At 53.2% G+C, this 15,768-nt stretch overlaps 1 protein-coding gene across 1 annotated transcript in view; it reads left to right on the forward strand.

The window, feature by feature from the left end:
- The window catches only part of JADE2 (jade family PHD finger 2), a 78,014-nt gene that overhangs the window by 20,295 nt on the left and 41,951 nt on the right, over nucleotides 1-15,768 (forward strand). The window contains exon 4 of the mRNA XM_084268494.1: nucleotides 842-999. Coding sequence (XP_084124620.1) covers nucleotides 842-999 — 158 coding nt within the window. The remainder of the gene's footprint in view (nucleotides 1-841; nucleotides 1,000-15,768) is intronic.

Raw genomic sequence — 15,768 nt, forward strand, 5'->3', positions numbered from 1 at the left:
ATAGAGAATGAGCCCAACCGCTGTCCAAGGGGCTGGAGGATTTTCATAGAGGAGGGGTCCAGTGTCGATCTCACAGGAGCTTTATTGGGTCAGGGTAAATCTGACTGTGGGTGTGCAGGCAGGCACCTAGGTCATCAGTTAGCTGGGTGTTTTCCAGCTCTTATGTGACCCTTCCTGGCTTTGTTTCACCTTTCACTCCTTGGCGTGCAGGCGCCACTGGAGCAGTCGAGCCCTGATGGGATACCTGCTGCTTTTGGCTGTCCCTGCTTGGGGTGGTGAGGTGACATGATGGGGACATGACGGTGCTGGGGGCAGGGAAGTGGATCTGTGTTTCCTGCAGCGTCACTCAGGTCAAGCATCACTTCCCCCGGTGAGGCTGCATGTGGAGAAGCCCTGGCACCGCACATCCCATGCGTGTTAACACACCGATTCCCTAAGAGAAAGCAGCTTGTTATTTGTTTAGTTTAATGCTAATTTTTGGTCCCTGTCTTGGCCAGGCTTGCACCCTGTGGCTGGATTTCATGCCTGGTTACCAGACCTCGGAGGGGGTTGCAGCTGTGGGGGGCTTGAGCTCTCAGGGCTGCCTGGCCAAGCGTGGGTCATGCCTGTCTGCACACCTTGTTATCCCCAAATCCTGCCCCAGCTTCACCACAGAGGTGACATAAAGTGACACCCTGTAGCTGCATTGTTTGGGACGCAGGCACCTGCCATGCTGTCCCTTGGGGACCCTTTCCCCAGGGCACCCTCCCCGGGCGCGCGCGCACCCGGCACCTGCCTGTCCCCTTCACCCTGCCTGTCCCCTTCACCCTGCCTGTTGGATGTTTGGTTGTCCCCAATGCAGGTTTTCCGGACGGATCTGATAACGGCCATGAAGATCCCAGACTCCTTCCAGCTCAGCCCTGACGAGTACTATGTCCTGGCCGATCCCTGGAGGCAGGAGTGGGAGAAAGGTGTCCAGGTACCAGCAAGCGCTGAGGCCATCCCCGAGCCCGTGGTCAGGTAAGTTGAGTGGGGTCCCTTCCGTGGGCTCTCCTCCATGGGGTCCCCTCTGCCTGGCAGGGTGCACACCACCTTGGATGCACAGCACTCCGGGCTTGCACAGGGATGCTCAGGGACCTCATGCCACACCCTGCCATGGCAGTTGATTTCTCAAAGTCCCCCTTTACCTGCCTGGCTTTTCTTGGGTGCCAGCAAGGAGCTATGCCAGGTGGGCCAGCTCCTCCTTGTCTCTTGGTCGGGGAGTTTTAAAAAGATAAAGGGAGAAAAAACATCCCAAACCAGCAGATAACAACCCAGAACGTCTGGTTGCTGCATCTCCCTCCAGAAACATGTGGCTGTGCTGCTGGTATTTCACAGCAGGGGTGCAGGTGTCAGCCCTTACATTAAAAACTTCCCTCTTTACCACGTGAGCTGTTTGTGCGTGTTGGAAACGTGATGGGTGTGCTGAGATTTGGGGCTTGGGAACCCAGCGTGTAGACAGGCACCTCCGAGACCACGTGGAGATAGTGTCTGTTGGCCTAGATCAGCGTCTCATTAGCTGGTTTAAAATAGGGAACTGAGTTTTAAAATAGACACTTAAACAGCTGCTCTGGCAAAAAAAGAAACTTGCGGGAGCTGCTGCTTGTTTCCTGTATAGGGGGGATTATCCCAGGGCAGTGGCCATGGGGGGAAAGTGGTGCTGTGAGTGGGGAGCTGGCTGGGACCCCAAAACTTGCAGAATCAGGCCCAAAACCTCACAGGGTTTGGGGGAGCTTTGCAGCTCTCCTGATGCACACCACGAAGCGAGCATCCCCGGGCACGCGTCCCGTGAAAGCATCGTGATGCCGGGGCTGTGCGTGGGAGCTGTGGGGGGTGTTGTGAAGGGTTTTGGGCAGGGTGTGAAACCCAGTGGAGGTTCCCCCTTGTCCAACAAAAGTTTCCTTCAGCAGCAGGGTCGGCAGCTGCGACCGCAGCTGCCGACCCTGCTGCTGAAGTAAACTTTTGTGTACGCTCCCCGTCCTCCCCCCTGGGGAAAACAGAGAAAGAAATGAAACTTTAATGAGTCTGAAGACATCAAAAGGGAAGTTGTAAAGGGGGCTGTTGAGTTGATTTAATCCTTGGGAAGAAATAAAAAAAGAAGAAGGGGAAAAAAAGGTGGGGGGGGTGTGGAAACACCCCCACCACCCCCCCAGATTTGTGTGGAATATCTTTTTATAGTTGTCTTTGATAGCTAACTGCAGTCTGGACTTGCCAAACGCTCTGCTCCCCAGCTAAGGATTCACATCGGTGCTGTTGCCAGCCAAAAAGTGATAGCCTGGGGTTGGTGGTGCCCCTGTGATGCCAGCCTGAAGAGCAGGGTGCCCACGGGTGCTGCTCCCCGATGTGCTGTGCAATGGGGCTTTGCACCCTGGATCTCTGAGCCGGGGGGCTGCCAGGGCAGCTGCAGATGTGTCCCTCTGCTGTTCTCCAAGCCCTTGTTTTTGGGGGGTCTCGCCTCTTGCCACGCACTGGTGCATGTCATCCCTCCCAGGTGCCCATCCCACCCTGTCCCAGCCCGGCACCAGCCCTTTCCTAGCATCTTCCATGGTTTTTTTGACCATCTCTGTGTCTCCTCTACACCAACTGGCTCCAGTCATTTTAAGCTTCCATCAAAGGCTGTGTTTTCTGCAGTTGTGAACGTTTTCTTCACCATCTTCTAGGCTTCCCCTGGTTTTGGCCCTGTCACCACAGGGACATGCCCACAGGCTTTGGAGGGGACATCAGACACCACACCGCAGCCTGGCGCTGCCCACTCACCTTGAGCTCAGGTTTCACTTCCACCATCAGATCCCTCTCTGAAGAGCTGCCTAATTCCTGGGGTTATTTTGCTCATTGGATTATTTTCAAGCTCAGCGCCCTTCCATGACCCTTGATGAATTGCCCTTCTCAGGATTTCCAGCTCTTTCTTCAACTCCTCAACACCATTTTGAGTCCAAACCTTGCTCTCCAAAGAGTTTGTGACTTCCCCTTCATTGGAGTTCCACTCAGCATGCTAAGCAAGCCTACCCCCATTGTCTGTGTGAAGAAACCCAGCCCCACAGAGCTCTTGGCACACCCCATGGACACTGGGGAGCATCTCCTGATAGGGAGTTGAAGTCAAGGTGGGTCCTCCCTTGCTTCTCTCCTGTCCACCCACCGCAGAGGTCCCAGCCCATGTCAGGTGGTCCTTATTCCATGTTATTTTCTGCCTGTGTTCATACAGATCACTTAGTTACATGTTACAGTGTTTTTTTCCCCCAGCTTTGTTTGGAAAGGTGGACAACACATGCCATCATCTTCTGGTCTTTGGAAATCTGGCCCACTCTTTGTGACCTCTCAGAGACCCTCGTTAGCGGCTCCATCACTCTCAGCTAACTCCTGGTTTCTGCAGCCCTTCTGGGGTTGCGACGTGCCGCACACACCTCAGGCTGCTCCTCCCAGGCCACTCTGGCATTCCTGCTGCTTACCCACAGCAGCAGCTTCCTCAGAGGTGTTTCTTCTCTTGTTGCTCCATCTGTCCATCCTGCACCGCGTCTCATCTGCCTGAGCCATCCCTCTTTGCTGGCAAAGCATGGCCTCAAGGATTTTGTCCTCAAACTGAAGCCTCTTCAGGATATTTTGCCTTCTCTGGTGTGATGTGAGTAGTAGGAACAGCTCCTTTTACCGCAGCTTCAATGGTTCCACCTGGCTTGTGGCCGTGATGCGCATCCCAAGGGGACAAACGGTGACACTGCCAGATCTTTTTAAATCAGGACAGCATCTCTCCACACAGACGCCAGAAGGCACAGCAGAGGTGGGTAGGCTCCTCCCAAGCAGTTCTCCCTGCCCTCAGTGTTTTCCCACTTGGGTCACAGAGGCGAGAGTCAGGGCGGGAGGGAGCTGGTTTGGGCTGCCAAGGACAGATGAGGATTGCAGTCCCTTTTGTACCTCTGGTGTCAGACACCTCCCCTTGCCCTCCTTTGGAGACATGTCAAGTATTTCTTCACAAGAGATGACTATATTTCATCTGCCTAATGAGAGCAGCCTCAAAAGGCCCTTACAACTCCATTAACCTCCCTAATTTAATCGCTTTAGTTTACCCCATCACCATCCTGGCTGTACCTCGCTGGTCCCACCCACGCTGCTGCTGTCCCTGCTGCCCTGTGCCTCCCACTCCCAAACTTTCCTACACAACCAAAACCATCACGTGAACCTGCTGAGTCCTCCCTGGGTCAGATATGGGCAATCCAAATTCCTTCCTCTGCTGAAAGAAGTAAAGCCCAGTGCTGATACTTTCCATAGACTGGGAAATTCAGAGCCCCAGAAGCTGTCCCTTGCTGTCGTGGGGTTTTGCTTTTCCCAGAGGTGTTACATGTGGGTGTGATGGACAGTCCTGCCCTGGTGTTTGCAGCAGCAGGGGATGGATGCCCATGGTAATCCTGTCCTAATGGTGGCACTCCTGACAGGCATTTCCATCTGAAATTCCTAGAGGGATGCAGGGAGGGGGGAAGAGAAGCCTCTAAAGCCTGGAGAGCTAGAGAGCAGGCAGGCATTGCCTGCAAAATAATCTTCATCCCATGACCCCCCAGGGTTCTGATTCCTGGGCTGAGCAATCAGGTTTTTGCCATGGAGGGTGTGAGAGAGTCACTTCCCACTCCAGAGCTGGAGCTCACCCCCCAAAAGGTGCTTTGTATGCAGCCGCTGCTGCTCTTTTCATCTCCCGCCTGGGCGCTTGGAAACCAGCTCTCCCTACCCTCAGCCTGCCTCTGGGTTTTGTGCCTCCAAAGCTGAAAATTAGATGGGTTTTTTTCAAATATTTTATTTTTTTAGGGTTTTTTGGTTGGGTTTTTTTTTTTTCCTGGAGCTCCAAAATGTCAAAAGCTGGGGGGGAGGCAGGAGGAAGGAGTTGGGTTTTAAGGAATGCTCTCCCCAGAAGGCTGCCATCTCAAAATGCCTCCACAAAGAGCCACCTTAAACTCGAGGGTCCTTTCTAGGTTAGCAGAAATCGCAGTGCAGTTGTGAGGAAGGTGGTGGGGGAAGAAGAGGTGCAACATCTCCGGGCTCTGTGTTGTCCTGGGAGGCAGGGATGCAGCTGATGACCACACCGGGCAGTGCAGGAGATGGGCTGTTTCTTCTCCACAATCATTTCTGGCTCATTGCTGCTGAAAAGGGGTTTAGTTTGTACAATAATGTGCCTGAGAATCGCCCAAAGCTTTAGGGGCTCCAGTGTGGTGAGAGAAGCTGCTGGCAGCAGGGTGAGAGCAGGGGAATGAGGAGTCGGGGTGTGTTCCCTCCCCGTGTGTTGAAGGGGGACTGGCATCCTTGGCCTGCATGTCTCCAGGTCACCCACCCTGGGATGTGGAGGGTGATGACACTGCGCCCCGGTGATGACACCACATCCAGGTGATGACGGTACGTCCCACCTCTGCTTGAACCTGTGGCCAAAGGATCTCAGGCTTTCCAGAACCAGAGATCACAGCCTTACAGCTCCATGTGACCTCTGCAGTTATTTTACAAATGGGTAAACTGAGGCACAGAGATATCTACCATGAGTCACTGGTAGAGCCAGGTATGGGATTGCTGGTTGGTGCAGGGGTACAGCTGGGTGCTGGATGCAGTATTGGAGCATCTTGGCACAGCTTGAGTGTAAGGATTACACCAGGTGAAGTAGCAGAATGAGTTATCACAAGGGTCTTGGAGCACTGGGGCTGCGGGTACCACTCCTGTTGTGAATGGGAAAGAGCAGCTTTAGATGAGTTTTGTCTTCCCGATCACACCATGATACACCCAGGAGGGAAGCAGGCCTTGCTGGTTTCCTGCTGGTGCTGGTAGGAGACTCTGGAGTCTGTTTCACAGAGTGGGTGTGAAGGGACCCAGCCGGGCTCATCCCTACCCTCAGGCGGCAACACCGGTACCGTGCACGGTGCCGTGTTGAGCTCACTCAGCAGAGAGCATCACTCATAAAGCCGTGGCACCTACACGTGATTTCCTCCACCTGTAGAGGCTTTAATTTCTCCTTTATTTACTGATTTAACATTTTTGGCACGCGGCTCCTTCCCGGGGCTGACAGGGATGCAGGCAGGATCTCGAGGTGCCTCTTGGATCTCGCATCGGAGCCACATTAGTATGTGCTGTAGATTCTGTTCCCTGCGAATTTGCACACAGCGGGAGGACGAGCAGGAAGGCTGCTTCTTGCTGGCAGGCTTCCCAGATATTCTTGGCACCGCAGATCCCTACTTGCAGCGTGGCTGCGGCCCTGTTTGAAGGGAAAACAGAAAGTGCTGCGGCAACACCAAGGCACAACCTCTGCGAGTACCAGCTCGGCGATGGCGGTGGCACCGGCGCCGTCTGCCACGTCGGCACGGTGGTTGTGGCACAGTCGTGTCCTCCTCCCTCAGGTCCCTCCCCAGCCCCTCTCCACCAGCGCAGGTAAAGCAGCTCCTGGCTGTGCCCGGGTTGTGATGTGGAACTACCCCATGTCCACCTCCTCGGAGCTGTCTTGTGTTTCGGTCAACTCCAGTCCCACCAGGAGCTGCCCCAACATCTCCAGTGGTTCTTTGGGAGGGGTGCAGGGTCATCGTTTGTGTCGTGGTGTTGCGATACCGGCTTTATCGCGACAGGGAGTGAGAGGAGGCACGTGGAGAGGGTCTGCTCACAGGGAGCAGCGTTGGAGAAGAGCATACCAGGGTGGGGAGGAGAATTAACTGGAGCACCAGTAATGGGTGTTAGGAGCGGGACACGTCCATGCCCATTTTGCCTCCTGCTCCCAGTGAGCGGACAGCTTGGCTCGTCCCAACGAGCTGGATGCTGCGTGCAGAACACCCAGCACAGGGAGGAAGCAGTTCCAGCAAAGGGCAGGGGGGAATAACGCCAGGAGCGATGGTGTGCCATGGTGGTACTGCTGAGGTACCTGGCAGTGGGGTGGCACAGTGCAAATGTCTCAGCAATGCCTGGACGTCACCTCTCCCTCTTCCTCTGCGTGCGGCGGGAGCCCTGGATGGCGTCCAGGCTGTATCCTTGCAGCAGCACAGCTCCCAGCCCGGGCAGGGCTTTCTGAGGCTTGGTTCTCAGCGTGTACCGTATGAACCAGCACACTTTGTTCTCGAGTGTTGAGATTGGACTTCCTTTCCTCGGTCGGCGATGCAGGATGGCTGTTGACTCATCAGCAGCTTCCCTTGGGCTTTGCTGCAGAAGGGGCAGGCAGAATTCTGCAGCAGTTTGTGTATCTTTTGGAGCAGAGCTTATTTTTTTTTAACATGATCTGTCTCTTCCTTTTTTTTCCTTTCTCTTTTTTTTTCTCTTTCTTTTTGTTTCAGGGGTTTTTTTTCTCCCCTTTCCCTCCAGTTCATCATGAAAAAACATGTGAGTGTTTGGGGCTTGCAGATGGCACGCTGGCAGTTTTACAGAGCACTGTTTCTTGGGTCAGTTATCCCTGTTCTGTGGCTGCCTGCCCTTAAATAAGCCTGGAGTTGTGGTACGCTTCAGAAATAGAGATCTGAGACTCTGCTCTGATCAAAAGCAGTACAGATCCTGGCTGCCCTAGGCCTGAACGTTTAGATCACAAGCCCAGGGACATGGGAGCACAGGGAGAGGAATGCTTGCTGCCCACATGCTCTGCCCGCTCCCGGGGACCCCCGGCGTGATGCCTGCCCAGGGGTAGGATGGGCTTGTTGTTGGCACTGATGGGGGACAGCAAAAAAACCCCCACATGATATAATACCAGTGAGTTCCCTTTACAGCTTGGCTACTGGGAAAGCAAGGTTTCCAGTCGCATCTGCGCAGGCAGCCCTTGTCTCTGCAAGTGTGGCAAAGGGATGGGTTGTTTTCAGGGTGGTCTGTCCTGCTGGTCTTTTGGAGGTCCGATGGGGTGAATTGCCTCTGTAGCAGCGGCCGGTCACTGGCTCACAGGGTCTGGGCAGTGCAAAAGGTGGTATCAGTGCTGCAGAGGGTGGCTGGTTCGTGCCCCGTGCCTGTGAGCACCTTGCAGAGGTGTTTTACTTGGTTACTTTGATGATTTCTGGGTTACAGTCTGCTCGACAAGGTCTGGTGTGGGCTTCCAGTGAGCCATCACCTTTTTAGTTTGCTCTGGGAAGTGTTTTAATCCAGGCTGGGCTGACCTAGTACCGAGCCACTTGGACTTGGGTTTTAAATGTTTGCTAATCCTCCCAGTGGGTGCCTGTGGTTTATACTGGATCAAGCACACAGAGAGCCAAGTCTTTCAGCAGTAAATGTACAGAACGAGGGGGCTTGATTCCCTCTGCTCCGTAACCAGGTTCGTGGCTCAGGAGCCTTTGCATCTTGCTTCATCACCTCTGCTCTCCATCACCCCACTCTCCATCTCGAACCGGGAATGTAGGTTGGCAAACAGCAGTGGGTCTCCTGGCCGCTAATTACATCATCTCTTGGGAATTAAGTGCACCTCGTGTCCCCTGTTGAACAAGACAAGAAACTATTACTCTTAAGTGCCCTTCAGAGTGATGGGAGGACCAGGACAGCCCGGCAGCGATGAGAGCTGCTCGGTCCTTGGCTGGCTGTGGATAACGCTGTTGAATTTAGTTGAAGCCTGTGTTGCTGGCAGGTGAGCTTTACCGTGTTCCTGGGACCTTGGTGTGGTGGAGCAGAGCTGGTAGGTGGGTTTTTTCTCATTGTGCTTGAAAAAGAACTGGAAAACATACCAAGACCAGTGTAGCTGCACAGCAGGACAGTGCAGGGGGCAGCCGGATCCTCCTGGTTTTGTGGGATGGGCTTCAAGTAACAGCATCAACACCCTTCTCACGTGTCTCAGCGTTAGTGCTGTGATCCAGAACACGTTAAAAAAGGCTGGGTGCTGCCTGTTCAGATTCCTTGAAGCTTTGCTTCCATGGGGTTGGGTTTTGTGCAAGGAGACCTGTGTGATGGCACTGTGCTAGTCTCAGGAGTAATGGTCTTTGTCCCCTTGCCTGTGTTTGGAGCTTTGGGATGCTCGGCTCTGTTAGCAGCAGGGTTGGGGGGATTTGAGCAATTCCTGAACCACTGTGACTCGTGCCTGCAGCCCTCGCTCAGAGCATGGCAGGTGCAGAGCTGCTGCCTCCTCTGTCTCTGGTCCCCGTTAGTAGGTTGATAGAAACACAAGTGGAGCAGTTTGCATCGCTGAAGTAATAGTGGAAACATTATCTGGCTGAGATAATTAATTCCAGATGCTTTAACATTAGTAGCTTGGCTTAAGTTACATGAAGAAGCAACGTTTTTCGCATTTTTATATCCAGAAAACATACGCTCAAGTGTCCCTGGCTTCCCTAGCAGCAATTCCAAGATACATGTTGTGTAAATGGAAATGAGCAGAATGCTAGCAGCACGCTGGCTGGGTTTGCAGGGGGTTGGCATGCAGCGTGGGTCCCCAAAGGGCCACCGAGCAGGTCCGCAGTGTTCTGGGAGGTGAATAGCACCCATGGGTGATGGTGCTGGCTTTGTCCTGCTCGCTGATGGGGAGATGCTGCTTGAGCATCCTCTGCAGCTGCCCTGGGATTGGGAGCTGCTGTGTTTTGCTGGATTTTGGAGTCAGGAGAGCAGCACAGGCTGTGTGTCTCCTCCCAAGCACTGGTCAGTCCTCTCTGGCTGCCTCCCATGCTGCTGTCAAAGCTGAATGGCACCGAGGGGAGAGGAATATGAAGAAGCTCCTTGCACAGCATCCGCAGCGTGCCATTTGCTCACAGCCCAGACGCTCCTTTTGTCTGCTCAGCCAGGAGAACATCTGCGTGTTGTTGTTCCAGCCAGCCCACCAGCAAACCACTGCCTGGCCAGCGCTGCCGGTCCCTGCAGCTGAGGGGTTTGTTCTGCACAGAAGTTCTGCAGATGAACCCCACCATGAAACGGTGCCTATCCTCTCCTCCCCAGACACCACTCTGCAGCTTCCCAGCTCCACACCCCAGGCATTCCCTTACCAGGTCCCTTCTCCAAACTGCATCAGGGTGATTTTCTGGGCAGTGAATCAGGGTTGAGAGAAATAATTAATTTGTTGAGCTGAATCTCAGTGAGATTTCAGCTGGAATATAAATGGGAGAAAGAGAAGGGACATCAGTGCTCCCAGTCTGTATCTAGTCTGCTGAGTATCGGGCTTTTTATATGGTGATAAACAGCTCAGAGACAAAATTGGAAAAGCTGTCTGGGTTTAACAAGATGGCTGTTTAGTGCCTCCTGTTCACTTGTTTTCCTCTTTTTATCACATCAAAGAAGAGTGAATCACTTTCTCCTTAGAGGATTACATTATTCCAGAGGCCTGGAAGGACCCATTCTGGTTACAAGCTGTTACTGGAGGAGGTACTACTTGGAGAGGGGAGAATGGAGCATTTTTCTTACTCCACCTGTTAATTGCAATTTGCAGCTTCAGCTACATGTCTGTAAAACTTCCAGAGCCTGCCTTGATATAAACCATCAAGTGCCAGCACACGCTAGGGGCCACCCCACTCTGTCCTTGACATTTTGCACAGGAATGGAATCGTCACGGGGCGGGAAGGGGGGGGATTTCCAAACCCAAACAGTGAGACCCTGGATGGTCCCGGAACCAGAAGGAATTTCCCAGCTGAGACGTGGGCACGGTGTTGGGAACTGTGGGTGGTGAGGCTGTGCCAGGGCTGTGCCCTGTGGAGCTGCCTGCTACTGGTAGCTGTAGGCTCCAGGTAGCTGAGGGTGTTTATGAAGCTGGTAATGATCATTTCTAATAGTCGCTGCTCGAAAAGCACCGAGGGTCTGGGGTTTGGCTGGAAAAAAACAGCAGCTAAAGGGAAGGCGGGTGGAGCTGAGCCGCGCTGTCCTGAGACAGTCCCTGCCTGGCAGAGGATGCTGTGGCCCCTGACACATCCCGGGGTCCCTCACACATCCCAAGATCCCCGACACATTTTGGGACCTGCAGCACATCTCGGGGTCCCTGATGCATCCCGGGATCCTGGATGGACACATCTGCAGCGCAGGAGGGATGGGGTGGGCAGCCTGCGCAGCCACCCAGGCATTACGTCACCTGGAGCCACACTCACTGGCTGCTGGTACCCGGAGGGCAGGACACTGCTGCAAGCAGCCTTAACCCCTTCCTGAGCATCCTGCGTGCCTCTTGGGGAACACAAAGGGACATTCACCGGGCTGAGCGTTGGCTGTCGGTGTTTGGGCAGGTGGGGGTTGCCTTCTGTGCACGGGTGCTCCTGACCCAGGAGCTTGGTGGATCCTCCAGAGGCCACATCCAGCTGCTTTGTTCTCTGCAGGAAACTGAACTGGGAGCTTCAGAGCTGAACTGGGTGTTTACCAACTGCTAAGGGAGCCGTTACTGAAGGTTTAGGTCATAGCAGGGGTGGTGCCACCCCCGACCCAGTCTGTCACAGCCATTAGGAGTGGTGCTGAGCCCTGCAGTGACACTGGGATGCTGGCTTCAGCGTGGACATACATGGGAAGGGTTGGTGTTACATTAGCTCCATCAGCTATTTTTCCTAGAAACGTGCTTGTTCCAGCCCCTGGCACAAGGATAGCCTATGGATGGCATGAAGCAGGGTGGCAGGCCAGGCCACCAGACTGGACAGCCACTGCAGGTCCCCCTGCCCCCTCTTTGACCCCCAGGCTCAGCCCTGCACCTGCAGCCGCTGTTACATGCATATGGATTCCTGGGAATTCGCACAGGCTGTTGCCAAGTCTTGAGGGCTCTTGGCTTCAGCAGCCAGTAAGGAAATACTGCAAATTCTTACTTTCCAGAACAATGCAGGCCCAGCAGTGCCCACTAAAACTAGGGATTTAATTCTGTGGAGGTTCTTGTTTGTTTTCAAGACAAGGGCTTGGTGCTGGGGGCCTGCCCACATGCACCCCCGTGTCCCTGCTCTCCTCCCTGGACCAGCCACCTCCATCCTTGCCACTGCTCCGTCATGCAGGAGGATGTGCTGACAGGTACTGGGTGCCAGTGATCCCTCCCATGGTGTCCCAGGTCTCTTGTTTTGGGTCTTCTGCTAGTGGCTTGTTCTACGGGTGAGGGCATGATGCCCATAGTCCTGTGAGCTCTTGAGGTGGCAACTGGGATGTCCCCAATGCTACCTGGAGCATCTTCGGTCCGGGAAGGGAGTGGCAAAGCACACGGCACCCCCTAGCACCAGGATACCTTTAGGCTCATCCAGCTGCTCTAGCCAGCTTTCATACCGGTCTAAACATCTGGCCAGTTAATTTTAAACCTAACCCATTTAATATCTTCTTGGCATTCCCTTTCTTCTTCAAACCCAGCTTTGGGAGTATGGTTTTTGGCTGATGGTTTTACAGACCTTCATAGGAGCCATAAAAGTGAAGTAAGTAGGTGTGATGTGGTCAGTAAGTGTGGACCTGCACTGAGGGTCACAAAATCTTGTTTGTGGGTTGCAGCTCATTACTGTGACCATCCACCATGCCTGCAACCCCATCCTTCACCCTTATGCCACCAGGCTCTCTTTTCCTAACATCTTAAATTCCGCTCTGCTGTTGAGAAGCAATAGTGCCTATAAAAATCTATTAGCTTAAGTTCATAAGAAGATTGGGCATCTGGTCCGAATGGCCTGCTAGATACTATTGTAATAAACAGAAAATGAAAATCATCCCTTTAAATTGCCTTTTTAAAGTCGTTGTGGGCCACAGAAGAATTCCCCTGTGAGTGGAGCTGGCAGTAAGAGCAGTATCAGCATCCATGGAAGGTTGCTGCCAGAGTTATCTTTCCACTGACTTTCCTAAGCTGATTTATTTATGGACACTGGACAGGACTAATTTAGCCTGGGATGCAGGTAAAGAAGGGATGGCTGGGTAAAGCCTTCCTTGTAATAAAATTAAGTATTTTCAGGATAAACTAGGCAGGATTAATTATTTCTATCAAGTATATTAAAAGGGAGCATGTAGAAAGAAATGCCTTCTCCCTTCAGCCAAGTGAAGCGTTCAGTTTACAGAGATGATTAACCATGGGAATTTGCTGAGTAGATTTTACTACTGCGTAATCTTCTCCAGGGAGAGATGTGATCCTCAAGAGTGTTGGGGTCCACTTACTCCTTCTCCCCGAGTGCCCTTGAGACCCACTCTCAGACTAATGGCCTCAGGTTTGTTGTGCTTTTCAGGCTGATCCCAGTTTTCAGCCCTTTGCTGAAATAAGCCCTCGACTGATACAAATATGTATTTTTAAATGCTGTGTCTCTGGCTGGCTGGATAAATACAGGAGTAAACACTCCTCTGGTGTAACTGAGCTGCTGCAAATGGTTCGGTGCTTGGTAGAGGCTTTACCTCTGTGATGCTTTGCCATGATGGAGAGCTGCAGCATCTCGGTGGTGGCATGTCCCCAGCAAACACCAGTATTGGTCACTGTGATGGGAAGACATGTGGTCCCACCATCAGAGCCCTGCCTGGAAAATGAGGTGTCTCAGTAGTGTGCTGTGCAGTGAGGGCACGCATTGGCCTGGTCCCCAGGTGCTGGGGACTGCACTGAGGTGCTAATGGGAAGCCACCTTGCTGGAGTGCTCTAGCTAAGGACAACCAAACCCAGTGATGAGGAGTGACTTAGCTCGTGGCCAGGACCATGCTGAGATGCAGGTAAAGCCATTGTGCCACCACAAAGCCGGGCAGGTCCTTCCTTCCCAGCGCTGCATCCTCCATCGTAAGGGGCTGAAGGGGGCAAGCAGGACTTCAGGGGTCACTTGGGGGGTGGAGGGATGGTGTGGAAGGCGGAGGGCCAAAGCATCTCATTGCTCTGAGCAGTTTGGTGGCATAGCTGAGGAGCAGTTGCTCAGGGCTGTGTTTTTGACCCACGAATGGCATCATTTGGGGAGCGTGGTGCATGCTGTGCTCTTCAGCAGCACGGTTTCCTCTTTACTTTCAGTACAAGGGGCATTTTACCTGGCTCAAACATCAGGGTCCAGCAAAGGTGTTTCTGTGTGATGCTCTAACTGCATCACAACCCTCTGTAACGCACCTGTGTTGTACTAATGAACTTCCAGGCTGTGCCATTAGCTTCTGTAGTGCTCTCATTTCCCACCTGGCCATGATTCATCCTCTGCCACCTGCCTGTGACGGTGTGTTTGAGACATGCCCCATTGAGGTATGAGCCACCCCAGCCTCATGACAGACACTGTCCCTGACCCAGGGTCACACTCGAGACTTTCTCTTCTCTCAACACCCCCTGCACATCGCAGAGCCTTGGGAGATCTCGCCTTGTCCACGTGCCTCATCACCCATTGCATACTACCCAAGACTCTTTTTGCTCTGGTTTAGGTTTCAGAGAGATGGTTTGGGGCTTTTTGGAGCTTGTTCTTGCTTTTTGTGCATACCCCCTCTGGTAGGGGGTTGCATGGACATGCTGTGCAGGGGTCTGCTGCCATAGGAAGTTGCCAAGGATGCTCGTGTGTCACCATCATCATTTATCTGGAGCATGCCAGGGCTGATAGAACTTGGGGCTGAGCATGTCTGACCGTCTTTGGTCCAAGTCTCAGCCTCATGAGGGTCCCTCTCACTGCTTTGCTCTTCACCTGGATGCTTCTGCTTTGAAAAAAGGAGGAGATTTTCTACAGAAGCCAAGGGAAGCCCTTCGGTACCGATAAAGGGAAAGAGGAAAAGTGGTAATTGAGGTAATTAAGAGCTTGACTCTCGATTTCTCACCAAGAAAGGAAAAAATCAATGGAGTGCCTGGGTGGCCACGTTAATGCCTTCGGCAGGAGGGGGTGTGGGTGCTCTCCCAAGCAGAGACAGATGCCAGGACGCAGCACAGCCACACCACTGGCTCTCGCTGGGGATGAGGAATGGGTGTTTTTGCCAGTCCTTGAGCATGTAGCTGCATATTGCCAGACCCTTCTGGGCACCTGCTGCCCAGCACAGCCCCAGGAGAACGCTGGGCATCCCTTACCTCCCACATGCCACACCATGGGCAATGTCTTGTCATCCTGAAGCAGGTAGGAAGTCCTACATCTTCCCCGCCACTGGAGGCTGGAATAGGAGAGGAGAACTGGAAAGCAAGACCAGAAATGAGGAAGGCTTGGTTCCTGTGGGATCATCCTATGGGATGCCGGAACCCAGGGCATGAAGAATATTAGCACATAATGCAAAATTCACCATAAAAATGGTGTAGACATCCACACCACCCAGCCAGGGTTTTTCTTCCATGGAGCAGCTATTTGGAAGCTCGGATGTTCCAGAAGGGAGTAAGCCCTGACCCTGCACACAGGGGAAGCCCTGACGATGTCTCTGCCAGCCCCAGTGCTCGCATCCCAGTGGGAGATGGGCAGGAGATGCTGGTGAGGGGCAGCCTCCACTGTTTGTTCCCTTTTTCTATCTGTTCCTGCATTGTGGAGCACAAAGCAGCACAAAGCTTATGGCTTTCCAGGCTCCAGATTCCTTGATGTTATTGTAGGTGAGGAGGGGTGCACAGCATGGTCTGCCCTCTGTTTCTGCTGTAAAGCCAGGCATGAGTTTTTCCAAAGGATTCCTCTCTTGTGTTAAACTGCAGGCTCTCTTCCTTCCCCTATTCCTGCTAGCCCAAGGCAACTGTCTCTGCAGTCATTGATCTTCATGTCTGAACGGGGAGAAGCAGTTTGCAGGTGTGTTAGCGTGTGTCTAGAAACATCATTGTACTCACTAAAGCGAATCCGGGAGTCGTGGGGAGGCTGTGCACCTCCACACATCACATCCTGCTCGGGTTTCCCAGAAGGATATAATGCCTATGAATATGTAAAGGGGCAGAGTCAGGAGGATGGAGCCAGGCTCTTCTACGGCAGCGATAGGACTCAGGGCAATGGGTGCAAACTGGCACAGAGGAAGTTCTGTTGGAATGTCAGGAGGAACTTT

Source organism: Gallinula chloropus (assembly GCF_964237585.1).
Source record: "Gallinula chloropus genome assembly, chromosome: 10".
Lineage (NCBI taxonomy): Eukaryota > Metazoa > Chordata > Aves > Gruiformes > Rallidae > Gallinula > Gallinula chloropus.